This window comes from Vicugna pacos, chromosome 10 (assembly GCF_048564905.1).
Source record: "Vicugna pacos chromosome 10, VicPac4, whole genome shotgun sequence".
NCBI lineage: Eukaryota > Metazoa > Chordata > Mammalia > Artiodactyla > Camelidae > Vicugna > Vicugna pacos.
The window spans coordinates 64353800-64381106 of NC_132996.1; the positions used below are offsets into that span (position 1 = coordinate 64353800).

At 49.2% G+C, this 27307-nt stretch overlaps 1 protein-coding gene across 1 annotated transcript in view; it reads left to right on the forward strand.

Moving 5' to 3' along the window:
- The first annotated feature begins 7569 nt into the window (after positions 1-7569).
- Positions 7570-27307, forward strand: part of DTX4 (deltex E3 ubiquitin ligase 4) — a 32858-nt gene continuing 13120 nt past the window's right edge. The window contains exons 1-6 of the mRNA XM_006220302.3: positions 7570-7815; positions 15836-16559; positions 22714-22775; positions 23142-23303; positions 25065-25126; positions 26043-26195. Coding sequence (XP_006220364.2) covers positions 7605-7815; positions 15836-16559; positions 22714-22775; positions 23142-23303; positions 25065-25126; positions 26043-26195 — 1374 coding nt within the window. The 5' untranslated portion in view covers positions 7570-7604. The remainder of the gene's footprint in view (positions 7816-15835; positions 16560-22713; positions 22776-23141; positions 23304-25064; positions 25127-26042; positions 26196-27307) is intronic.

The following is a 27307-nucleotide window of genomic DNA, read 5'->3' on the forward strand; positions in this document are numbered from 1 at the left end:
TTCACCATGCCCACTCAATCTCATACTGGAAGTCCTAGCTAATGCAAAAAGACAAGAAAACGAAGTAAAAGGTATATTAATTGGGAAGGAAGACATAAAACTATCTTTGTTCACAGATGATAAAATTATCTATGTGCTATGTAGAAAGTCCCAAAGGATTAACAACAACAACAAAAACTCCTGGAACTAATAAGCAATTTTAGCAAAGTTGTATGGTACATGATTAATATACAAAAATCAATTTATTCCTTCTGTATGGACCAGCAATGAAGAATTGGAATTTGAAATTTGAAACATAGTATCATTAACTTTACCACTCTCAAAAAAGAGAAATGTTTAGGCATATATCTAACAAAATATGTACAAGATCTATATGTGGAAAATTACAAAGCTCTGATAAAAGACGTCAAAGAAAATCTAAGTAAATGGAGATATGTTCTATGTACATATGTCAGAAGGCTCAATATTGTCAATTCTTCCCTGCTTGATCTATAATCAATGTAATCCCAACCAAAAGCCCAGCAAGTTACTTTGTGAATATTGACAAACTGATATTAAAGTTTATAAGGAAAAGCAAAAGGCCTAGAATAGCCAACACAGTATTAACAGAGAAGAATAAAATTGGTAAAAAGACACTCAAAGTCGTATGTTGTTTAAAGACAGCAATTTAAAACAGCAATAAGATACCAAGACCTATGTTCTATGGGTTCTGTGTCAAAACCTATAGAATTTAAAACATCAGGAGTGAATTTTAATGTAAAATGTGGACTTTAGTTAATAATAACGAAAAAGAATATGAAAAATAACATATATGTGTATGAATGAATGAATTGAATCACTATTCTGTTCTCCAGAAAATTTTTTAATTATAAAAAAATTATTGAAGTATAATCAGTTCATAATGCATCAATTTCTGGTGTGCAGCATAATGTTTCAGTCATACAGATACATACATGTATTCCTTTTCATATTCTTTTTCATTACAGGTTACTATAAGATATTAAATATAATTCCCTGTGCTATACAGTAGAAACTTGTTGTTTATTTTATATATAGTATCTAGTATCTGCAAATCTCAAACTCCCAATTTATCCCTTCCCACCCCCTTTCTCCCCTGGTAACCATAAGTTTGTTCTCTATGTCTGTGAGTCTGTTTTTGTTTTGTAAATAATTTCATTTGTGTATCATTTTTTTTAGATTCCACAAGTGATATCATATGGTATTTTTCTTTCTCTTTCTGGATTATTTCACTTAGAATGATGATCTCCAGGTCCACCCATGTTTCTGCAAATGGCATTATTTTATTCTTTTTTATGGCTGAGTAGTATTCCATTGTCTATATACACCACAACTTTTTTATCCAGTCATCTGTTGATGGACATTTACGTGTCTTGCTTAGTGTAAATAGTGCTGCTATGAACCTGGGATGCATGTGTCTTTTCAAATTAGAGCTTCCTCCAGATATATGCCCAGGGGTAAGATTGCTGGATCATATGATAAGATTATTTTTAAGATTCTCCATACTGTTTTGGATTTTGAGGAATCTCCATACTGTTTTCCATAATGGCTGCACCAAACTACATTCCCACCAACAGTGTAGGAGTGTCCCCTTTTCTCCACACGTTCTCCAGAATTCATTGTTTGTGAACTTTTTAATGATGGCCATTCTGACTGATGTGAGGGGACACCTCATTGTAGTTTTGATTTACATTTCTTTGATAATTAGTGATATTGAGCATTTTTCATGTGCCTGTTGGCCATTTGTATGTTTTCATTGGAGAATTGCTTGTTTAGGTCTTCTGCCCACTTTTGGATTCAGTGAATTTGTAATTTAAAATCTCCTAGGAAAGAAATCTCCAGACCCAGTTGGTTTTCCTAGAGAATTCTATCAAACTCATAAAGAGGAATTAACACCAATTCTATGTATTCTCTTCCAGAAAAAAAAAAGAGTGTGGAACACTTCTTAACTCATTTCATAAAAATAGTATTATTCTGATACTAAAACCGTACAAAGATGGGGAGGGGAGAGAGACGGAGGGAGGGAGGTGGGGAGAGCGAGAAGAACTAGAGACCAATATCATTCATAAACATAGACCCAAAAACTCTTAGCAAATAAGATTCAGCAATATTTTTCATTTATTAGTTTTTGATTCATCAGCAAGCAATATTTTTAAAGAATTATGTGACATAAGAAAGTGGGGTTTACTCCAGGGATGCAAATATGGCTCAAGATTTGAAAATGACTGTAATCTACCATATTAATAGTCCAAAAGAAGAAAAGTCACATGATCATATCAATCGATGCAGAAAAGGCATTTGATAGAACTCAATATCCGTTCATGATTTTAAAAAATGACTGCCAGAAAAACAAGAATAAAGAGGAATGTCTTCAACTTGATAAACAACTTTTAAAGTAAGCATCTAGAACTAATATCATACTTAATGATGAAAGACTGAATACTATCTCCCTAAGATCACAAACAAGGTAAGAATGCCCATTCTCGCCACTGTAGCCAACATAGTACTGGAAATTCTAAGAGCTGCAATAAGGCAAGAAAAGGAAATAAAGAGCATAAAGATCAGAAAGGAAGAAATAAAATAGTCCCATTTTCAGCTCACTGGAAAATCCCAAACAATCTGCAAAAGGACATGTAGGCCTATCCCTGGCATTCGTGCAAAGTCACAAGATACTAGATCAACATACAAAAATACATACCATTTCTACATGGCAATATACATGTGGACACTAAAAAGTACAATGCCATTTACAATCACTCCAAAAACATAAAATATTTAGGTATAAATTAAACAAAATCTGTACTGGACATGTCTGCTGAAAGCTACAAAACTCTGACATAACAAATCAAAGATCTAAATGGCTAAGCATACCATGTTCATAGAACTGAAGTCTCAACATAGTAAAAAGATGTCATTTTTTTCCCAAATCGATGTACACCTCCAATGCAATTCCTGTCAAAACCCTAGCAGGTATTTTTGCACATATGGACAAGATGATTCTAATGTTTATATGAAAATCAAAGGAACTAGAATGGCTAAAACAATTTTGAAAAAGAAGAACAAAGTGGGAGGAACAAGTCTACCAAATTTATAAAAAGACATTATACAGCTTAAATGTGGCGTTGGTGGAAGAAGAGACACAAAGATCCGTGGAAAAGGATAGAGAAGCTAGAACTAGACCCACAGAAATATGCCCAACTGATTTTTGGGAAGATGTAAAAGCAATTCAAAGGAGGAAGAATAATCATTTCAACAAATAGTGCTGGAGCAACTGGACATCCATAGGTCAAAAAAGAAGAAGAAAGATCAACCCAAATCTGACTCCTTATATAAAAATCAACTCAAAATGGATCATAGATTTAAATATAAATTGTACAACTGTAAGACTTTTTGGAGAAATATTCAAATCCTAAGGCTAATGAAAAAGTTCTTAGAATTGACATGGAAAATAGAGACCACAAAAAGAAAATTTGGTAAGTTTAACTTCATCAAAATTAAAAGTGTTTCTTTATGAAAGAACTCGTGAAAAGGGTGTAAAGACAAGCTATGGAGTGAGGGAAAATACTTGCAAATGACATATCTAGCAAAGGATTATTATCTGGAATGTATAAAGAAATCTCAAACTTCAGCAATACTTAGAATTGTCAAACCTCAACAGTACTTAGAATTTCCAGTACTATGTTGAAAAAAAAATTTAATGATAGAAGGTATGAACAAACATTTTATCAAAGAGGATATATAGATGGCAAATAATCACGTGGAGAGATGTTAAACATCCTTGAGGAAACACAAATTAAAAGCACAGTGAGATAGTGCTCCGTATCTACCAGGATGGCTAAATTTTTTAAATGATGTCCACATCAAATTCTGGTGAGAAAATAGAGTCTGGATCACTTGTACATTGCTGGTAAAAATACAGCATGGTAAAACCACTCCGGACAACTGGCAGTTAAAAAAAAAAAAGTTAAATATATGACCTTGCAATTATACTGGCAGGCATTTATCACAAAGAAATGGAAACTATGTTCACACAGAAACCAGTACATGAAGGTTCATAGCAGCTTTATTCACAACAGCCCAAACTAGAAACACCCCTTTGGCCTTGGATGGTACAATCAGACCATGAAATACTATTTAGCAATAAAAAGGAAGCTCTTGATACAGACAACAATCTAGATAAATGTGTAGAGAATTAGGCTGAGTGGGAAAAACCAAACCCCAAAGGTTACACACTTTATGATTCATTTAAATAACATTTGAGTTGAAAAAATCGTAGAGAGAGCGAGCATATTAGTGATTGCCAGGGTTAAGGACAGGATAGTAGAGGCGAGAACTGGATGTGACTATAAAAAGTCAACATCATGGAATTTATGGTAATAGAAATGTATATTATATACTTTTGTATACAAAATGTATATTGCACAATATATGATATATTGTATGAGTAAAGAAGAATTGTAACTATTCTATATCCTGATTGTGTCAATATCAGGGGGTGATACTGCACTACAGTTTTGTAAGGTTAGTTTTATAAGATGTTAAAATTGGGTAACATGGGGAAAAGGGCACGTGGGTTCTCTCCGTCTTATTTTTTACAGTTGCGTGTGAATCTACAATTATTTCAAAATGAAAAACTTAATTTTAAAAAAAGGCAACACAGCTTCCTTCTGACTCTTCTGTGTCATACTCATTTGGAACCCAGTCTTTATGCTGTGAAGAAACCAATTAGCAAAAAGCCCATGGAGAGGTGCTTGGGCTGGTAGCCCCAGCTGACAGCCAGCATCAAGCCACTAGACATGTGAATGAGCAAGTCTACAGACGATTTCAGCCCCAGCCATCCTTCAAGCTGCCTTGAGCTCCATGTGGAGCAGAGACCAGATGTCCTCATCAAGGCCTCCCCAGATTACAGATTTGTGGGGAAAAATAAAGGCCCTGCTTCATTTTACAAATTAATCAGGCTATATACAAACCCCCTCACAGGGCATTAGGCATTTTTGTTCTGCTTTAACACTCTGCCATGTTTGACGCAGCAGATACAGGAAGAACAGATACAAAAGCAGGCTGGACTTAGACAGAAGCCAGCGTCTTCCTGCCTCCCAGGCATCTCCAACATTTGTTAATTCCTCTCTTACCAGGTTTAGGCTTTTTCTTCCTGGGAATTTCTGGTTCTGCTGGTGGGATGCTGTTTTCCTCCCCGACACTTTCAGCATCCCCCTTAAATCTTTGCTGATAGTTTCTGGATCTGTACCTTCCCAGACCACAAGAAAGTTTCTAGAGCTTTCAAACTCTTGATCATGATTGGAAGTAAAAATAGCTCAATACAAATGTACATTACCTTTTCTTTGATTCTACTTCGGTCCTTCCAGAACTCTGCATCCTCGTTTCTCCCTCCCTTTCCCTCACGGTGAGGCACTTTCACATTGTCGCATACCTTGCCTCTTACTGCACCACCTCTTTGTCATGTAACTTGTGTTATAGAACAAGGTATTTGGTGTTTTCTTGTTTGTTTTTTTTTTTTGGTTTTTTGGTTTGGGTTTTTTTTAACCCAACTACATTTTGAATACCAGTTTCCTCTCTCCTTCCTAAATACGTAACTGGGGCAAATGGCTCAAATTCCCTAAGCCTTGTCATGTATAAAATGGGAATAATGATGGCTCCTGAATTCACTGAGGTATTCTTAAGTCCTTTTCCTTTTGTCCTTCAAACCCTGAAATTCTGCGTTTTAACGAATGGTGTTGATTGAGTTGGATTAGGAGACTGGCCTCACAGGGAGAGGTTTGCTAGAGACTCTGGAGGTCATCCTGGGGAGATTTCTGGGCAAGGGAACAAACAAGAACAAAGCGCTCAGAGGTAACCTTGAGCCTGGTGCTTTCGGAGGCTGGAAGAGCAGGTCTGATCCTTTCTCTTTTATTTTGTACTTAGAACTTGGTGAGGAGAGAGGTAAGGGTAGAGAGATGAAAAAGATTTGGAAAGTACTAGAGATGGGAGACAGGAGAGGTGTGATTCAAGACAGAGCAAGAAAAGGAGAGGGAAAGCAAATCTTCCAAAACAAAAGAAGTCGTGTGATACTAGGAAAGAAAATGACTATTTCAGAAAGTTTCATCACCTCAGTTCCTAACACATCATCTTTTATTTTTCCATATCCTATCCTGGATCTTGGTCATATGAATTCATTGTTTCATGTGGCTGCAACTTTAGCAAATCAAAGTTTGGGTTTTCTGGCAAGATTTATATGCAGTCCCGATGTCAATCTACCTTGTTAGGCAGAGCTCACCTTTGTTAGGTTATTTTCCATGTTAACTGCTGACGATCAAATTAACCAAGTCTAGCTTGTGTCTGTCCTAGTGTCTCATTACTTGGGTCATAAAAGCCTGCAAAATAAACCAATTTAGCATGTGTCTTCTTGATTCTAGTAACGTCTAAGCAGGCCAGAAAAATCACATTTGTTCTGTACATAAATGGAATTAATCCATCATTTCTCAAATTGCTACATCCCTTTGAACTGGGTCTCAGCAGAGGCTGGAATTGAGCAGTGACTAGCTTGTGGCCAGCGGCCGGCACTCCTCGCTTTGGGCCAGCAGGGGGCGTGTGAGCTCCAGGGCACTGGCCTGAGTAGTCAGGGGGCGTGGCTCGGCATCCTTGACGGACAGCTAAGGATATCGGCGAAGATGAGGTAATACGGACTAGAGCTAGAGAGGTTGCCGTTTTGGGCACGGGTGTGTGCGGGTGTGAGTGTGCAAGATACAGTGTGTCTCGGAGCTCGCGCTACAGACATCGAGCTCACTGCATTAAACAAACAAAAAAAAAAAGAAAAGAAAAAAGAAAATTCCATTTCTGGGATAGAGGCTGCAAAGTCGCGGCCGGCGACAGCCGCAGTCCCGAGGCCTTGTCCTGGCGGGTCGCTTTTCCGCATCTGGGGACTGGGGAAACCCTGCAGGCGCGGGTTTGCCCCAGCGCCAGGCTTGGGAGGAGGGATTCATTCTGGAAACGACTGAGCAGAGCCACAGGGAGGGGGAGCTCTCGCCCAGGCGGCGACAGCGGAACGTGCGGCAAACGGGTGGGGAGGGAGGGGAGAGAGGGGAGGGGAGCCCGGCGTGCCATTCCGAGCGCGATCGCGCGGCGAGATCCCACCCCGGTGTCTGCAGAGCCCGAGGCGCAACTGGTGTGAGGGCTCGGTCCTCGTCTCGCGCTCAGCCCCAGCTCGCGGCCGCCGGGGCTCCGGCCGCGCGCCCGCCCGGTGGCTTTGCAAGGCGGGGGCCTGTTTGCAGAGAGCCGGACATTTGCATGAAGCGGCTCGACCCCACGGAGCAGCGGCAGCAGCGGCGGCAGCGGCGGACCCCGGCGGCGCGCGGTCGGAGGCAGGCGGCCCCGGTCTCCGGGCCCCGGTGGATGCGCGGCTGGGGAGCGGCCCATGGGCCGGAGCTGAGGCTGCCCGGGGCGTCGGGGCGCGGGGCGGGGGGCGCGGTCGAGGCCCGGAGGCGGCGGCGCAGGAGGAAGCGGAGGAGGGCGGGCGCGCCGGGCCCGGGAGGCAGGCAGCGCAGCGCCGCCGCCGCCGCCGCCGCCGCCGCCGCAGCCCCGGGCTCGCCATGCTCCTGGCCTCGGCCGTGGTGGTCTGGGAATGGCTGAACGAGCACGGCCGCTGGCGTCCCTACAGCCCGGCCGTGAGCCACCACATCGAGGCGGTGGTCCGCGCCGGCCCCCGCGCCGGGGGCAGCGTGGTGCTGGGCCAGGTGGACAGCCGTCTCGCGCCCTACATCATTGACCTGCAGTCCATGAACCAGTTTCGCCAGGACACCGGTGAGCCGGCCGCCCCTGCCCGCCCGCGCCACCTCCTCTCCCTGCCCGAGACCTCCCGCCCCGCGAGCCCACCCGGGCCCACCCAGTCCGCACCTCCCTACAGTGGTGTCACCAAGAGGTGGTGGTGGAGGGGGGCGCTTTACTCCCCACGATCCTCTTAAGATACCCCCTGCAATAAACGTCAGTGGTTTGGATATGCAAACCGAGCTTGAAGCCGGCCCCTCAGAAACCCCCCTCACGCCCCCTTTTAAGCGCTCGGTGGCTCCAAGTCCTCTCTTGTAGAAATTCTGGGGCCGCCCCAGCCCACAAGCAGTCCTAGCTGCTGGGAAAGGCTTCCTGCTCTCACTCCTCACACATCACATGGGCTGACCCTGTTTTGCCTCTGGCACCCGTGGGCCCGCCACCCGTCCTCCTGGTCACCCACCTCACTGCCTCCGCCCCTCCTGCGTGGGATGCCTTCCCACAGCTGCATCCTGGGAGTGGGAACTGGGGGGAGGAAGAAGGGATTCCCTGGACGCTTCAGCTGTGGTCTAGTACAAAAAGGGATGGGCCTTCCTGGGAGGAGAGACAGAGCTGGGGGATTCCAGGGCAGGAAACGCCCTGGTGGCTGTGGCATTGGTGGGTGCCTCTGCTTGGGCACTCCAAGTGCTGAAGCAACAGGCCAGAGCAGATGGAGAGAGGAGGGGGAGGGACTCCGTTCCGGAATGCCTGGCAGGGAAGCCACTCCTTTGTCCGCGATGAAGAGGCGGAGGCGGATTCCTAAGGAGAAACTGTCCCCAAGCTTTCTCCTCAAATGGTCCCCTAGGGGGGGACACTAAACTCCTGTCTTTTCATGAGAATCAAGTCACCACTGTGGCCACCACAATCCCACTTCCCAGCTGGCTGGGCTTTCCAGGTCAGAGCAAGGAATAGAGCCCGCAGGTTGGAGGTCAGGGTGGCGGGTCATCGGCAGGGCAGAGCAGATGCATCTCTGCTTGGCCCAGGGAGCCCAGGGTTAATTGACCTGGGACAAGTCTGTCTCTCCAGTAGTCTCTTCACGGAGGTGGGCCGTTGTTTCTGGAATTTTGGCTGGGCTTTCCCAAGAGTGTGACTGGAGAGGCCTGGAGAGACAGGTGTGGAGAGGAGGGACCAGAGAGGATGACTGGAGAGTCCCAGAGGGTCAGAGAACAGCTGTTTGAGCCGGGCATCTCCGCCTCCTTGGAAAGCCCCCACATCCTGTGGGCTAATTAGGATTGTCATGGGAAAGGGGTATCTTTCCACACTCGTGTCCCCATCTTTGGTTATAACTCCCAGCAACCTTTTTGCCAAGGACTTTGCAGACACTTGGCCGATTGAGTAACGCTTTCTGCGGAAAGGATTCCAGAAGTGTTAGCATCTGGAGGGGCTTAAACCTTGGTGGGAAAGGGAGGGAGGTGGAGCTGAGAGAGACAGGGAGGAGATGGGACTAAAAAAGGAATGTGGGGAGATTGAGAAAGAGGATTAAGTGTGGCCGAGGGGGGAAGGGGATAAGGTAACTGTAATTTTAGATAGACCTCCTCCAGGAGGTGAGAGCGGAGGCATCAGACTGTGGGGAGGGGAGCCTAGCCCTGCAGGTGGGACCAGAAAGACTTAACAGTCAAGACACACACAGGGGATTCCAGTCCTGCTCAGAATAAATGGGCAGGTATTAACTTTTCTGTTTCATTTGAAATCTCAGCAGTATATGGAAAGGCTCCTCGGTGACCTAAAGTTCCCAGCCTTGTCCCACATTTGGGAAGGGGGAATGTTTCATTGGGGTTTAGCGGTGTCTGTGGTGGGCATAGGACCTAGGAAGGGTCTTGGACTGAAGGGCTCTTTCGACAGATAATGAAGTGCTGGAGAAAACTGGGTTGGAAGACGGATGCTACCTTCCCCCAGGACTGATCACTCTTTCCTGAGGACAGGCTGACCACTGCCTGCTGGTCAGCAGTTAAGCCAGAGGCTGGGGCTCCTCAGATTTTAGACCAGGCTGGCCCTTGATCATTTAAGAAATTACCCCAGGATGTGTTTTGCCTTCTTGCCTGTCTCTTGAGGCATGTGATTCAGACTTCTTTGGTTCCATCCACTGGCCAACGTGTACTGAGCGCCTCCATCCTTAGTGCCAGGCCCCGCGCTGGGTGCGGAAGGCACTGGGCTGAATTCCCAGGAATGCTGGGTCTGTCAGGGAGCTTGTCAAAGTAGAATAGAATCTCTGGGTCTCTGGGCCCGGAGAGCCCCCTCCTCTCCCTTTTCCACCAACAGACACACAGTTCCTCTCAATATAGCTCATTGATGAGGCCATGACAGGGTAGGAACTTTAAACCACGGGCTCCCAGGCAACCTCGGCCAAGCCCTGGCAATGTTTAATTAAATTACCCTCCGTCCCCAAGCCGCAGTTTGAAGCTGGGAACCAAAAACATCCCCATAAACAAAGAAGAGCTGTAAGTCCCCTGCCCAGAGGCGATTCCTCTCTCTTTTTGTTGCCTCCTCTATGTGGGGACATTTCCTGACATGGGAGCATTGTTTTTTTTCAGAAGTTGTCTGCCCTGCTGCCCAGTAAGTCCTCAGACTCTCCACTCCCCTGGGCTCGGAGTTCATTCCAGCCTGTCTTTGGGGAGATGGCTGGGAGGTTGCAGGTCTCCTTTGCCTGCCTCTGTGCGCCCTGGGCCCTTCTCCTTTCCCAGACCGCCTCTGAGTCTGAGCATATTTGCATCCTATGCTGGTCTCCTCTAGACATTCTGGGCTAGAGAATGGGGAAGAGACAGGGCGAGATAGAGGTGACTGGGTCTTGGCCATTTCCAAAAGCCTTAGTTGGGTCCTCTCCACCCACGATCATTTACTTTGACTGGGCTGACCTGTTTATCTTGTGGGGCAGTGGCTGGAGCGCTGTACTTTCCCATCGCTTTCCCCCGTATCTTCCAATGCACCTGATCACTTCCATTTTCAGGGCCCCACAGCAGGATGCGGGGAGACCCGGACCAGCTGTGGGAGACATGACTAGGCTCTCACTTTAGACCCATTGACCTACTTGGTGACCTTGAGCAAGCCCCTTGACTGCTCAGCCCTCATTCTCCTTTGTAGAATGAAGAGCAGCCTTAAGGCTCCTTCTGGCTCCTTTCCTCCCATCATGCAGATGGGCAGGTGAATGGGTTTGGCCCCTGCACCCGTGATGATGCTAATTAGAAATGACATGGTGTGAGGGAGGGTTCTTTCCAGCTCAGAGTTTTCTGTGCAATTGTTCCCTCTTTTATGTCTTCAATGCAGTGAAAAGAATCAGAGGGAGAGTAATTAAAGGGTTTGACAGAAGCAGATTTCCAGTGCCCCCCTCTGATAGTACTCTGACCCTGTGTGAGCACTGGAGTAGTGGGGGCAAGTGTCATGACCACACCATAGCTACAGTGAGAAGGATGCACCAATCACATTGCACACATTGTCTGGCTTAATCCTCAGTCCTCTTATGAAGGACCCATTGTTCTCATTTCATAGGAAAGGAAGCAAGTTGAAAAAGATTAAGTTGCTCCAAGTTTTACAGCTAATCAGTGGCAGAGCTGAGACTCCGAATCGAGTATCCTTTGTTCGATGAACACTTACGGACCACCTGCTCCATGCAGGCACTGCTCCAGGCATGTGGGATATAGCAGTAGTAAACCATCCAAGACTTTGCCTTCATGGAACATTCTAGGAGGGGTGCAAGGTGCTGGTAAGAGAGGCCTGGGGTTTCCCAGGTGCAGGAATGCGGTGCTGCGTGGACATGGGTGAAATGCCCTGGAGACCTAGGGTCATGCCTGGAAGGTGTTAACCCTCGTTTCCCAGGAGCCTGAGCAACTTGGGTGTTTGGGATGTAGGTGTCTGAGTTGCTGGGAACATTTTTTTCTCTTTCTCTTTCTTCCTCCTTAGTCTGTGAAACTCTTTATCCCTGGTCCTTGGGTCTCTGCCCCATAGGAGCAAATGGATTTCCTCAGATCATCTGGCTCAGCATCCTGATTATATAAAGATCCAGAACTGGCCCATACCAGATGGAGTGGCCTCTAAAAATAAGCAAAGAATATACTCCCACCATCTCTCTTGTCCCACAACTTCTTTGGTTCTGGTTTTTAACTAACCCTCTAGGGCTGAACAAAACTCAACATCTTTCCCTTCTAAAAACCAGCTCTTCCTCTGGACACTGCCTCTGCTTGTGAAATGGTGTCAACATTTTACCACCTGCTGGTGGTCAAAGCCTCAGGAGTCTATGACTCATTTTGTCATTCTTTTTGGACGCCCAGCATTTACAGGCACATAGAAGTTGAAACTTGAGTGTGAGCAATAAACACTGCAATTGTTTGCATGCAGATCCCCGGCCCCAACCCGTGGAGACGCTGGCCCTTAGTTCTGGGGGGTGTTACCAATCCGTCATCCCCCAGGAGATTCGGAAGCAGGTGATCCTGGAACCTCACTTGGAAAGCCTTCAGCCACTCACGGTCACGTCCTACCCATTACCTCTCTGTAGAGTCCCTCCAGGCTGCCATCTGCTTTTTATTTTTGCAGCCAACACCCCCGTTACTTCTGACGTGGAACTAATTAACAGAGCAGCTCTTGTCTCCACACTTCTCTGCGTCACAGACCTCACTGGTTCCTCATTGCCTACAAATAAAACCCATCACAGCCTGGCGTTCCGGACCATCTCTGCCCTGGCTCTAATACACCTTTCTGGGTTTACCTCCCTCTACGTCGCTGTTTTCCTCTACTCCTGCCAAATAGATGTACCATTTATTCTCATACGTTCCCTCTGACCCACCCCCCAACAATTCACCAGGTCTCTTCAACTGAGACGCCCTCCTTGATCATTTTCACTTGTTGAAATTCTCCTTTGCCATTCAGGTCCTGTGCTCTTTGTCATCCATTACTTGAAATGTTCTCCAAATCATTATTCATTTGTTTAGTCGAAATTTTATTGAGCCCCTGGGACATGCCAGGCATGGGGGGGATACCACTGTGAGCGAACTCCTGGATACCCACACTCGTGGGATTGGGAGCCTGGTGAGGAAAGCAGACATTCATCAAATGAATCACACAAATAAATGTGTAACTGCAAATCAAGATAAGCGCTAGTAAAAAAGGAAAAAAAAAAAAAAAGGAATGGAAACTGGACCTGGTCTGGCAGCCCAGAGAGATCTCCTCGAGGGCATGAGCTGAAATCTGAAGGGTGAGCAGTCAAGAGGATGCCAGGGTGTTTAGGGGGAGGGACCAGCCTTGTGAAAAGGCCCAGAGAGGAAGGAGGCAGTGGGGAGAGACTGCGGGAGGCCAGTGGGGCAGAAATGTGGGCAGAGGGTATTAGGGCCGGAGGAGGCCACAGAGGTTGTGGGTGGAGAGGCTCTCGGTCTTGACCTAAGGGGGAAGTTCTGGAAGGAATTTAAGCATGGGGCAGATGTGGTCAGATTCCTGCCAACACTGCATTTGTTTGACTCCCTTCTTGTGGCACAATACACTTCATAGCTAGGCATTCCCACACTTGCCTTGTTTTAGACTGTAAGCTACTTAAGAAGGGCCTGAATCTGCCTTCCCCACGGCAGCCAAAGCGTCCTGAGCAATATGGGATAAATGATTAAATGCCTTCAACCCGGCTCATTTATGAAGCCTTCCTTCCTGCCGGCCCTGCAGTAGGCATTAGAGTGAAAAGAGCTCTTTGGCGGTGTGTCTGCCTCCACCAGGGCCCTGGCATGAACAGGTGTGTACCCAGACTTCTCGAGGGTGGGCCCCGGACTGGGAGAGTGTCTCACGAAGCGGATGGCGTTTGGCAGAGGACCTGAGTGGTCAGAAAATTTTAGTAGCTAAAAACAGCAAAGGAGGGCATTTCGATAGATGGGACCTGGCGAATAGTAGGGGTGGGGGTAGTCAGGGAACTCTGAAGGATGGCAAAAAAGAGGCATCTGCCCAGGGCAGAGAGGAGGGTAATTCTGGAAAGGTGTGTTAGAGGCAGGGGATAGTTTCCAGACGTTCTGGGCCAACAGTCCGGCATATCTGGGACTGATAACACTATTGTGAAAAATGCCTTTAAAGCACGTTTATGAGAATCGGTCAACTGCATTGGCCCTGCCACCCTGGAGAGAATATAAAATCGTGCCATTTAAGTTCTCTAAACTTAATTTCCTTGTCTTTAAAAGTTGTTTCATAGGATTGCCATACGGGATAGGTGAAGGTTCTAAGTAACAAAGATTGAGCAAATAGGAGTTATATATAAATTCTCCCTCCCTTTCTCTCTCTCTCTCTCTCTCTCTCTCTCTCTCTCTCTCTCACACACACACACCACACACACACACACACACACACACACACACCCCCCACCGTATCCTCTGGACTAAACTTTCCCTATGACTTCTCCATCCCACTTAGACATAAAATAGAAAATAAATGACAGTAATATTCACCAGCTTTTACTGAGTCCTTGCCATGGGACAGGTGTTACTTTAGTGCTTTATTAGTCCTCAGATCCACACTTTGAACCTGTCTGTCTGGGACCCAGACAGATGAGGCAACTGAGGCTTAGCCACACCTCTGCTTTCGGGTCCAAAGCCTGTGCCCTTTGTTCCCCAACGAGCTGGCTCCGTAGAGTAGGCAGTGGAGGCAAACCAGGAGCCTACTTGCCATGCTTCCTTCCTTCCGCGGTCCTCCGCTCCTGCCCCCCCCCCCCATGGCCCCCAGCAGAGCGCCTGGTACTGAATAAGGGATTGTTCTGTTTCTCCCTCTTGCCTCTGAATGTTGATGTTTGGGGTCATTAAGGGGCTTGGAGATGGGTTGAGGGGCGGGTTATGACCTGGCAAAGGCCTGAATAGTCATTGTTCCTTTTCTTCCCCCCTTGAATGGGATTTTGTCCCCCATCTTGGTGTCTCCTTGTGGATTGGAGGAGGGGGTGGGTCAGAGGCCAGAGAAGGGGAGCCTTTTCCCACCACTTTGATGGACAGGGCTTAAGCTGACAGATGCAGAGATTCCAGCATCCTTGGAGCTCTCCCCGGGCCTCCCTACCCTGCCTTAAACCAAGCAGCTTCAGTCTTGATCTTAATACCCATGAAATGAACCCTGGTTGGGCACAGGTCTGAATTCAGGTTTGGGGTGAGTAGGGGAGGAAGAGGCAACAGTTACAGGCTTAGGTTTCCCTGCCAGTCCTGCGCATTTATTTCTGCCATATTCCCCTGTAATAACCTTGATCTCTTCCCTGCCCCCACCCCCCTCGACTGCCCAAGACTGTAAAAACTGAGACAATCCTATCTTTAGGAAAGTTTGAGCTTCTTGAGAGAAAGACGTTAGATAAATAGGAAGTTATTCTTACGATCAGTATTGTAGTTGTTGATGTAAGATTCCGTGCTGGACAATATGAGCAAGCTCTCCCAGCCTGAGCTTTTATTTTTATTTTTTTAACCATACACATAGAAGTACAGAGAGCCAGCTCAATGGCCACCACCCCTGGGCAGCCTCCCTGGGAAGGGGCAGAGTCTTCCTCTGTCCTCTAGGCTTCTCTGACACTGTGCTCTTAACCTCCATAGCCCTGCAGGCCGAGGCATCTACAGAGTCACAGAAGAAGAGAAATGATACTCATGAGCCTTTAGTGCATAATACAAAGCGCATGAGAGATTCAGGGCCTGGCACATACAAATACATAATTGTTGAATGAGTGAATCATACTTAAATTTCACAAAGACTCTACAAAGGAGTTTTTATTCCGTTTCTTAGGGGAGAAAAGAAGGTTATGAGGTTCTATATTAAGTGAGCAAATTTGGCTGCAAACCCAGGTCTCCCGACCCCAAACCAGTAAGTGTTCTCTTTGGTACCCTGCACTGTGGCCCACATCCTTCCCCTCAAAGCTCAGCTGCTTCCACCCTCCTGTGACTGCAGACTTGAAAACGCAGGAACGAGTCTCCTTCAAAGCTGGCCCCTCACTTGTCAGCCCCGCACGCAGTAGGACTCGTTTAGGATTGGTCTGTTACTGTAACACGACTTAGTTTCATCCCTCGCTGACCCTGACCCTCTCCCCTGTGCCCTCCGGCAGGGACGCTCCGCCCAGTTCGCCGCAACTACTACGACCCCAGCTCGGCCCCCGGGAAGGGCGTGGTGTGGGAGTGGGAGAACGACAACGGTTCCTGGACGCCCTACGACATGGACGTGGGCATCACCATCCAGCACGCCTACGAGAAGCAGCACCCCTGGATCGACCTCACTTCCATCGGCTTCAGCTACGTCATTGACTTCAGCACCATGGGCCAGATCAACCGGCAGACCCAGCGCCAGCGCCGCGTCCGCCGGCGGCTGGATCTCATCTACCCCATGGTCACCGGCACCCTGCCGAAGGCCCAGTCCTGGCCGGCCAGCCCCGGGGCGGCCGCCGCGCCCCCCGCCCCGCCCTGCTCCTGCCCGCAGTGCGTCCTGGTGATGAGCGTCAAGGCTGCGGTGGCCAGCGGCAGCGCTGGACCCCTGCACCCCTCAGCGGCCCGCAAGAACGTGGCCCCGCCGGGAGGGGCCAAGGTGCCCCCCGCGCCCGGCGCTGGGGCCAGGCCACTGGAGAGCACAGGCACCATCCGAGGCCCGGTGAAGACGGTCCCATCGCAGGCCGTCCGGCGACAAGCCTCGAGCGCGCTGGCCGGGGCGACGGCGGGCGCTCCTGCCAGCCCCCCCGGAGCCAACGGGAAGACCGGAAGGGTGGCCCTGGCGACCTTGAATCGGACCAGCCTGCAGCGACTGGCCATCGCCCAGTCCCGGGTGCTGATCGCCTCTGGGTAGGTGCCTCCGTGGCTGCCTCTGAGCATCCGCTGATCACGGGCATGAGGTGAAGAAGGGGCTGCGGACACTAGCTCCTCCGCACCTTCTCCTGAGCCCCTGGCTGCACGTGGAAGGCGGCATGACGTGGTGGCTGAGGGAGGGTTTGGCCTGTGGGGTGTGACAGACCTGGATTCCAATGGACACTTTGCCCCTCACTAGCCGTGGGATTGGGGCAGATCCCCAGCATCACAGAGCCCTAGCTTCCTCATCTCTAAATGCCGGCAGTAACATTCACGTTAGGGTTGAGGTGGAAATTAAAGGGGACTGCACTTACTAAGGAATAACCGGCGACAGTCATGGGCTCCCACCATGCTCTGCGTTTGGGGCTTTATCACTTTATGTGTCCTTACAAGAAGTCTACGAAGTAGGCGTTTTGATCCCATTTTGCCCATGAAGAAATGGGAGGTTCCCTGGCTCGCTCAAGGAAGGGCACACAGCTAACCATGGGCAGAGATGCAGGTTCAAACTTTAGGAAGTCTGAGCCCAGCTTCCGACCCCACCACGCTGCTTCGCTGACAAGCACAGAGCATGGTGTGCAGCATACAGTAGGTGCCAAGTAAGAGTTAGTCCCTCTCCTCTGGTCTCCCTGGAAGCTGGACTGGTGACTCCAGATTGGAATCATAGCCCCTATTTAGTGAGTCCTTACTACGTGCCAGGCCTTTGCCATGCATTGTCTCAGTCATTCCTGTGACAACTTGGGGGTGTTGTAGGTTCTGTTATTACTGCTTTTTATGATCTTCTGGTCTTCCTGACTGTACAGTGGGAGAGACGGGGGTCCACATGGTGCCCGCAGCCTTTGCCTGCCAGCCCCTGACTTCTTGCAAGATTGGCCTCTCACTTCTGTCCAATCTTCCTCTTCTCCAGAGGAGCCTGGCCATGCCTGCAGCCCAAGCCCCAGCCGTTCGGGATGGTTTAGAGCTAGGTTGGACACCAGAGCATGAAGGTCAGGCTGCCCAGAGGAAGGTGTCTGCAAGTAGGAGCTCAGCACAAGAAGGAGAGCATCATCTCATTCCCCTGCGTAGTGATGCACGTGCCAGGCACCAGCACTCAGCTCGGGATGAACTCCCCCCGAAGAGCCACACAGCTCATGTGTTGCAGAGTGGGGGCTGGAGCCCAGGCTTTGGTCTTCTAGTCCACTGCTCTCTGGGCTAAGCCCAGCTCCTCGTTGTCTGCGAAGGCAATTTATAAATAAATGGTCAGATGCTGGTCAGATGCCTGGATTTTCACATGACTTCCTGTGAACCTGTAGAAGCATTTGGCGGAGGGGAAGGGGTACCTACAAAACACCGCTGCTCAGTATCTCCGCGCTGTCCTACAGCAGCATCCTGGGGCCTCTGATGAGTTCCAGGGTGACTGCTGGCCTGGCAGGGGGGGCTCCTGCAGTGGGGAAGAACACGGTCTTTAGAACTTGACTGCCTGGGCTTGAACCCAAATTCCTGGCTAACTTGAGGGCAAGTTTGTTTGTTTTAATTGAAGTCTCGTCAGTTTACAGTGTTGTGTCAGTTTCTGGTGTGCAGCATCATGTTTCAGTCATCCATATACATGCATATATTCCTTTACTTGGAGGCAAGTTTTGCATCCTTTGTCTTCAGTTTACTCATCTGTACCAGGGAGACAGTCATAGTACCTTGCCTACAGGGTATGTCATGAGGATTAAGTGAAGTGTTCAGTGTAGACTTACCCCAGTGCTTGGCATATAATGAGAGTCCGGTCAGTATTAGCTGCTATGATGGTGATGATGCCGATGACGAACAGCTTCTGTGGAATGTGCACTCTGGGTTGCTGAATTGAAGTCAAAGCCGAGCAGAACAGCCCACTTCATTTCTGGTGCCCTTGACAAAAGCCAAGTGACCTCATGCCATTATTGAGGGAAAGAAACCCCAGATCGCTTTAAATCTCAATGAGGGAGCCGGCCGCTCTTTATCTCTCTTCTCTAGTCCCTCTGCCTGCCAGTAGAATCAGAGCGAGAGAATAGGGCGGAGGTCTGGGCAGTGCAATTTCAAAAGGGCTATAGAAACAAGTTGTTTTTTTCTCTGCTCTGTTTCGCTGACAAGGGAGGCCCCTCCCTACCGCTCTCTGTCATCCAGCCCTCTCCTTTTCACCTCTGCCTGCCTCCATCACCCACACTACCATCTTCTCCTCCAGTCTTTCTTGGCCATTTAATTGGCGTGTTTATTCCCTTTGTCTGAGGCTGCCATCGACCTTCTGTCGTAGAATGGCCCCTTCCCCCTCCTCTCTCTGCCCGTGACCTCTTCCAGCAACTTTCCCACGGAAAAAAGGAAGACCAGGGAGGGCGGGAGAGGTGGGATGGAGAGAAGGGTTTAGGGGGAACAAAAGATCCTGTGAATTATTCAGAGACACAAGCAGGGGGTTTCTAAAGAGGAGAGGGAAACTGTGCCTCGGAGGGGAGGGCGGGAGTCGCCCCTCTGTCGTCTCTTCCAGAATTGTGGCTCCTCTATCTCCAACGAGACCTCAGTTGCTGGAGAGACAAGACCATTGTTCTACTGACAGTTCCTGGGTTGGCTCATGACTCCTAGAAAAATACTGCTTCTCACCATGGTATCTACCTAGCTATTCTCCCATCATCAACATCCTTTACCCCCCAGCAACCTTGCCAGCTCTTCTCTTTCTCAGTTTTGTATTTTAGAGGCAGAAATTAAAACTCGCACACTCCATCACTGGGAACTGCCCAGTAGCTTGGAGGCGGTGGAGGGGGGTGTCTGCTGATTGGCCAACAAGTGGTTGAGCTGAGTTGCCTGCCTGTGGGTTGCTGATTTCTAGAAAAAGGGCTCAGGCACATGTAATTGGGTCCCCAACAGCGTGTAACCAGTGTGGACCCCATAGGCGAGTCTCCCTGGCTTTCATTTTAACCAGTAGCAGTGGGAGAAAGGTGATCAGGAGTTGCCATTTCAATAGTCTGCCTGGCACTCAACTTTATATTTTAATAAAACACTTAAAATCCTCAAGAATCTCAGAAAACTGGAATATTAAACAGGAAAAGGCTTTAATCAAGCCCAGCTCCCTCTTACTGTTGGGAAACAAAAATGTAAACAATCACCCAAATTTGCATAAGGCTTAGCTATTTACAAAGTGTTTGACCCAGATGCTAAATCCTCACAGGGACCCCAGGGGACAGAGCGTTAGGGTGCACTGTTTACTGCTGCGGTAACCCAGATATGGTCATGGGTTGCAGAGAGAGGCCTGGTTCTCCCAAAGGCACCAAGTCTGTGCAGAGCTGGGCTAGAAGGCAGAGTTCCTGGCCCCTGTGCTGGGCCCCTTCCACTGGACCTGTCTGTATTTCATAAGCAAATATCCCCTCTTCCCCAAACCCTGCTGCCACCATCCAGAGCCTACTGACAAGCCCTTCCACCATGTTGTCCCCTTCCTGGCATGACAGGGACACCCTCCTCTCCCTCAGTATTCAGAGGCAGACCCTCCCTTTCTCCAGGCCTTGCCCCCAACCCCGAGTCCTTGGCTGCCTGGGGTGTGTGCTCTGAGGATTGGACTATTTCCTGGTTAACCAGATTGGGTGTGGAAACCTGCCAGTCCAGTTTGTGGGAACAAAGGTGGCTTTTGTCACCCAGATCACAGCTAGTATCAGCCGAAGTAGGGGCCTGGGAGACGCTGAGGGGGAAAGGCAGGTGCGGGGCTGGGCAGCACGCGCTGCCCCCTGGTGGGGAGCCGGGGAACAGGTGCAGAGAGGGGATCCTTCACTCCCCGCCTCCCCAGAGGCCAGGAGGAGAATCAGCCTCCCTTGGGGGACCCAGGGTGGAGACGGCGCCTTGGATCACCAGGTACTGGGGTGGGAAATCATCAGGAAGTCTCTCTGGAATCTCCTAACCCAAGACTCTCACAGATAAGTTTTACAGATAAGGAAATTCAGGCTCAGAAAAGTTAATGGACGTTGTGAGGAGTTACTGGCGGGACTAGGACTTAAACCTGGTTTTTCTTACTCTTCCTCCATTATACCAAGCCTGGCCCTGTCGGGATGGTTGCAGAGTCTGGAATCAAGTCTGTGCCTCTTTTTCTTGGTGACTTTCCTTTGTGTTGAATTCAGCCTTTCCCTCCTCCCATTAGGATTTGATTTATCCTGGGGAGAGTTTCAGAGGAAAAGTTGCCTTTGGTGGCCTGTTGAGACCCAAACACTCCCACATCTGTTATTTCCACATCCTTCCCACAAGCCTGGTGCACAAAACATTATCCCTGGGAAAGGGCAGAGGCCCCCGAAGATCCAGCATGGCCAGGCACGCACCCATCCTTCCGGGCATGAGGGGAACAGACAGACTCACTGCTCAGCCTTGAGGTCCTGTTCCAGCTCTCCCCTCTGAGTTGTGAGTTTATTCCTGACCCTTGGAGCAGCATGTTTTCTGTCTGCAGCCTGGGGTGTTAGAAATATTACGTAGACACAAGAGCACAGCATAGTGAGTGGCTAAGCAGTGGGCTCTGGATCCAGGTTTCCCGGGTTCAAATCCTTAGCTGTGTCATCTTCATCAAAGTTGCTTAACCTCTCTGTGCTTCAATTGCCTCGCTTACTAAAATGGAGTTAACAATAATAGCACGTCTTGTGTAGGTTATTGGAAGGTTTAGATGGATGTATAATATATATTCTGAGTTAGAACTGCTCTAATCTTCTAAGCAATTATAACACATGGATGAAGGGCAGTGGGCTGTCTTGTTCACTTTTGGGTCCCTGGAATCTAACAGAGTATCTAACGCAAAGTAGGGCTCACTATGAATGGATGAATAAACAAATAATAATAGTAACAATAATTAATAATAATAACACTAATAATAAACACATGCTTTTCTCCTTCCCCCCTACTTTTCCCAGCACCACCCTTCCGCCATAGCAGAACTGCTGACTTCTCAGGCTGTCTGGCTCCTGGAGTCATCTGTGACCCAGCCCATCACACTCTCCAAGCCTACATCCCCCTTCTGAACCCAGCTGTGGAAACCAGGGTGGCGGGGCGGGGGGGGGGGCAGGGCCTAGCCCCCAGCCCCATATTTTTCTAATCAGCCTGGTGGGAGGTCCTGACTTCCCCAGGCGGCTGTGCTGCCTTCTATACAGGCTGATTCGAGTTCCCCAGGGGAGAAGGACAGAAAAGGGAGGAGGCTTTGCCTGAAATTTATATGTCTCAGGGAAAAGGAGAAGTGGCAGCTGTTAGGGCCGTGGTTTCCAGATGCTGGACGGGGGATCGCCTGCATCTGTATGCTCTCAGCAGAAGCTTGTAAACGTGCAGATTCTCGTGTGCCACCAACAGTGCCTCTGATTCAGGCAGGGTCTCTGCCTTTTCAAAAGCTTCTGAGGTACCTGTTATGTCCACCCAGGTTTGAACTCGCTTCTTGGTTTTTTACATTCTTCAACAAATAGTCATTGAATGCCTACTAGTGTCAGGCTTGGAGTGGAACAGACAAAGATATTTGCCCTTGTAGAGCTGAGATTTGATGATGGGCAATAAGAAGCAACAGCTTATTTGAAAAGATTGTAAGTTCCACGGGGGGAGAAAAAGAAAAAAAAAAAAGACCAGGGTAAGAGCACTTGGTGGGCATGTCCCAGGGTGGGATGGAAGGGTGGGTAGCAATATTAAACAAGGTGCTCTCTAGAACATCCCTGAGAAGGTAACATTTGAGCCAAGACTGAAGAAGTTGGAGGAGGGAGCCAAGCAGGTATCTGATGGAAAAGCATTTCAGGCAGAGGGAACAGCATACGCAAAGGCTCAGAGGCAGGAGTGTCCCTGGCAGGTAGAAGGAACAGCTACAACACAGTTAAGACGTGAGTCGCATCAGGGGAGGCCAGAGAGCTGGGGGATCGGGGTGGGGGTGTTGGCAGCTCCCGCAGGGCTGTTTAGACCCTGCTAGGACTTTGAGGGACTGAGAAGCTGGTCTGAGTTTTGAGGTTCTGGGTTCTGAGTGGAGGCGTGACATGGTCTGACAGGTCTGAAAGGATCACCTCTGGCTGCTTGGCTCAGAACTTACGGCATCTTTAATAGGGATAAGTCATTCCTGTAAGAAAGGGGAACTGCTCAGTGAGTGAAGTTTTAGGGTTCCCAGCACTGGCCCATTTTGTCCCACTTGTCCAAATAATGATGCATCTGCTCTTTCCTTCCCCAGGGTCCCCACCGTCCCAGTGAAGAACCTCAGTGGGTCCAGCCCTGTCAATCCTGCTTTGGCAGGTAAGAGAAGCCCTGGGCTGAAGGTAGGGAAAAAAAAAAGAAAGAAAGAAAGAAAGCAATGAAATAGGTGGTGAGCATTTGGTAAAAGGGAGAGAATTCGGATGTTGATGAAGACAGACGAGAATTTGAGGAGCTGGGTTGGAAAGGCAGAAAGAGTTTGGGGAGAACTGACCGTGAAAAGCAAAGCTTGCTGTGGAAGGTGAGTGAATGGAGATGTTTCTGGTAAAAGGAGAGGCTAAGGGGAGAATCTATGAGGTAAGAGAATGCTGGTGAAACAGAGGCGAGCAGGCTCCTGCAGAGGGAGGGTCTGGGGGTGTTGGGGGCTGACTCTTCAGTCCCTCCTCCCTTGTATCCTTGTCCTTCCAGGAATCACTGGGATCCTCATGAGCGCCGCGGGGCTGCCAGTGTGTCTCACCAGGCCACCAAAGCTGGTCCTCCACCCACCCCCCGTCAGCAAGAGCGAAATAAAATCCATCCCAGGGGTTTCCAACACAAGCCGCAAGACCACCAAAAAACAAGCCAAGAAAGGTACCAGCCTCCTTATCTAAAGGGGTCCTGGGGGGTCCCAGACCTCGCTCCCAGTCCTGGCTCTGCCTCCAGGTCAGACCCATGACTTGATCGTCTGTGCCTTAATCTTAACCTGCTAAGTGTGCCTAACTAGTACCTGTTCTGATGATCACACCAAAGTGAACTGGGTATGGATCAGACAAACGCCTTGAGAAATGCAAAAATGCAGCGCAAACATACAGAAACATAAAAATAGGAGTGGGGCACAGATAAAATACGTTAGAGACAAAGATCACTCGGGCACTGGAACCAAAAGAGACTGGAATCAAAGCCTAACTTTGTCGCTAGCAAGTCATGTGACCCTGGACAGTGTTTCTCACCTTTACAATAGGGTGAAAAATACTGCTTACAGTGGGTACCCAGCAGGTAAGTCCTGGAAAGCATCCATGCCATCTGGGAAGTAGCCACTGTCCTCGCGTCCCTCTGGAGCCTCCAGACACTCTGGCCACTCGAAGCCCCCTTCAGGACTTCCTTCCTACCTGCCCACAGTCCCCCCAAGGGGTCAATGCCTGCGCCTACCTGGGCACCAAAGAGCCCACCTCCGCTCTGTGGCTGGCCTTTCTGGTCGCTGGTATTGGCTGTTAAGTGCTTTGACCATCACCCCAAGCCCCCACCCTGTAAACTCGTTGTGAAGTTTCAGTGGGCTCACATGTGTACTGTAACTTAGCTCACGGCCCGGCCAGCCACAGGCTGTCAGTTAACAGGAGCTTAATTCTTAGGAGAAACAGGGCTGTGGGCAGGAAGGAACTGCCTCCACACTTTTGGCTGCTGCGAGATCCACGTCCTCAAACTTTTGTCCTGGTTTTCCAGTCTCTCAGGCGTTTCTCTGCTTAAATGAACTCGCTCGCCCTGCTCCCCGTCTCATAGGAAATGACAGGGTTTTGCGCTGTCCGCTCTTCTTGTTATTATTAATAGCACATATTGGACTCTTACAGACAAAGTGCTGGAGAGCTGTCCGTCCATTAGCTCATTTAATTGTCAAAGCAGCCCTCTGAATAGGTGCAATTGTTTCCCCCATCTTCTAGGTGAGAAAACAGAAGCTTAGGGAGTTTCCCAAGGAGGCACTGACCCTTTTGTCCTTCTCTGCCTCCTTGTGAGGCTGTAGCACCCCATCCCTGCCTTCAGGCTGAGCTGCCTTCTGGAGGTCCAGTCCGCCCTCCAAAATTCCAGCCTCGTTGCACCTGGCAGGGTGCCCCTCCGAGCATCACCTTTTCCCTGGTGCTGGGCTACATCTGCTGGCAGTGACTGTGCCATCAACAGCCAAGAAGGAGCATCCTGAAAGCTGTGGCCATAACTTCCCGGTTCCCCATTAAAATGACAGCACATGACCAATCGAGGTAGTACTTAGCACACTGTAAAGGGAATACGATAAGCCTACCGAATGTTGTCAAGTGTGTAACAGTTTGCAGAGTCCTTTCATCTCACTGCATCGATTATGTGGAAGAGAAGCCCACTCAAGCTCTGCCAGTCAAAAAGGGGGTTTGCTGGGAAGTGACTGCAGGAAATAAAGGCAGGTGTGAACACCTACCCCCTCCTCAGACCCCCTCTCTCCATCTTCTACCCCTGTGTTCTTTTCTTAAATCCGAAGTGCAGAATGAATTCCTCCCCTTTTCTGCTTTAAGCCTGGCTGATAACTCCCCGCTGTCCAGCATGCCCAGCTTGACAAGGCTGTTGGACCTGCATCTCTGTCTTGGTGGCTCACTGATCATCCTGTCTCCACAGGTAAAACCCCAGAAGAAGTGCTAAAGAAGTATCTGCAGAAAGTCCGGCACCCGCCAGACGAGGTGAGTGCAGTGGGAGTGGGAGGGGAGGGGTCCACCTTCTCCATCACTCACGCATCTCCTCTGCCAGAGTTTCCTGCAGGATGCGGCAGGAGCTCCTTTCTGAGTCCTGACTGGTGCAGAGCTGGTCAGAGCAGGTGCCTGGGCTCCCAGCTTCGTAGTCCTGGGCTACAGCTGCCACTTAACCTCTCCCACCTCCCCGCTCAGCAAAGAGCTGACTGATTCTAAACTGCCTTAACGTGAGAGTCTGAATTTAAGAAAAACAGTATGATCACCTACAGGAACTGACTTTAAAATGGGCTTGATGTTGATCAGTGGTTCTCAACTGGAGATGATTTTGCAGGGCTGGAGGAGAGAGGGAATGCTACTGGTATCCAGTAGGCAAAGGCCGGGGATGCTGCTGAATACCCTGCCATGCCCAGGAGTGCCCAGGACAGCACCCAGAGCAAAGAATTAGCCTGCCCCAAGAGTCAGCGGTGCCAAGGCTGAGAAATCCTGTCGTAGACTTATTTAAATAGCAGCCTCTCCAGTACACTTCAGTGCCTTTACAAATGTTCTGCTTAAATAAAACTTGCCAGTGGGTCTGTCAGCAAGCATTTGTTTCCTCCACAAGCCACTGACGTATACCAAGAAACAAAGGTCAGACTCCCCAGGGAGATTATGATTTTGTTGGCCAGCCTAAATTAACACCTACCACCATCACGAATTATTTCAGGAATTTCTCTGTTGTGCAAAGCAAGACAAAACTATATTTAGGTTCCCAAAGGCATGTTTACCCTGGTTTGTGGGCTTTCTAGTAGAGGAGCCGTAACAGCTCGCCTGACCTCTGGGATCACGCGGGAGCCACGTGGAGATGCTTTGGCCTCCCAGGCTGGATGACGACTGATGGCCTCTTTGCTCTGTCCCCTCCCATGCTCAGGACTGCACCATCTGCATGGAGCGCCTCACAGCCCCCTCGGGCTACAAGGGCCCACAGCCAACGGTCAAGCCTGACCTGGTGGGCAAGCTGTCCAGATGCGGCCACATCTACCACATCTACTGCCTGGTCGCCATGTACAACAATGGTAACAAGGTCCGTGCTGGCCCGTGGGGCTGCCCGCCCCCATGCTGGGCCCGGGGGAGCAAGAGCTGGGGGCCTTTTGGGGGGTGCACTGAGCTCATCTGGTGGGGGAGGTCTTAGAGGCACCCCAGGGCAGCAGAAGTGATGGTCTTGGCTGTCCTCAGCAGAATCAGTTTTCCACAAGTTTATTATGTTGGCAGAATCAGTCTTTACCTTCCTTTTGGGCTCTGCCACCCAGCTCCCCTCAGTGTCTACACTGGGTGGTGGCCTGAGAGGTGTAGACTTCTGCCCCTGCGAGTCCTGAGAGCAGTGGCCCATGACAGTGGGCCCGTGGTAAGTGTCCACTCCTGCTGGCCTAGATGGAGTTCCCCAACACCCTTCCTTCCCCCAGGGCTGGTGATCTTCAGTTACAGTTCATTTTCTTTGAACAATTCCAGAGCACCTTTGATTGCCCCTCTGAAAGCGCTGGAGGGTTTTTAGCCAAAGGATAACTGGAAGTCTCTTCCCATCCACTGTTGGAGGAGGGCAGGCTGTCTGCGGGGCTCGCTTGTCCACCAGGGCCCGTGGGGTGGTGCTCCCCACTGGAGCTGCTTTCCAAGAACCTAGGAGTGTCCTTAAACTCTCTCCTTAAAACGCCCGAGCTTTGTCTAAGCCTTTGACTTTTCTCATGTCCTTTCCGATGCCTGGAATAACCTTCACTCCCCATCTGCGTGAATTCGAGTTCTACTCATTTCTCCAGGCCCCGCTTGGATTGCATCCGAGCCTGAGATTTTTGTGATATCCTCCAACCTCTTACTCATCCAAAAAATATCTGGCCTTCAGGGGCTGCTCTTGTTGTGGGAAAGAGTAAAGGCAAGAGAGGCAGCGGACCCAAGCTCGAACCCCGGCTTCGTAGCCAAATGACCTTGGACAAGATTTTCAGCCTCTCTGAGATTTCATCTTCCATCTGGAAAATGAGATGAAGCAACCCCTACTTTACAGGGCACTATTATCGTTACTATTCAAAGTGGTACCTCATTGTGCCATAGCTGCATTGTTTTCCTTCATCCCTATGTGGCCCTACGATTGAAATTCCCATAGTGCTGACCTTGGGCTCTTTCTCTGTCTCAGAGACCACATGCTCA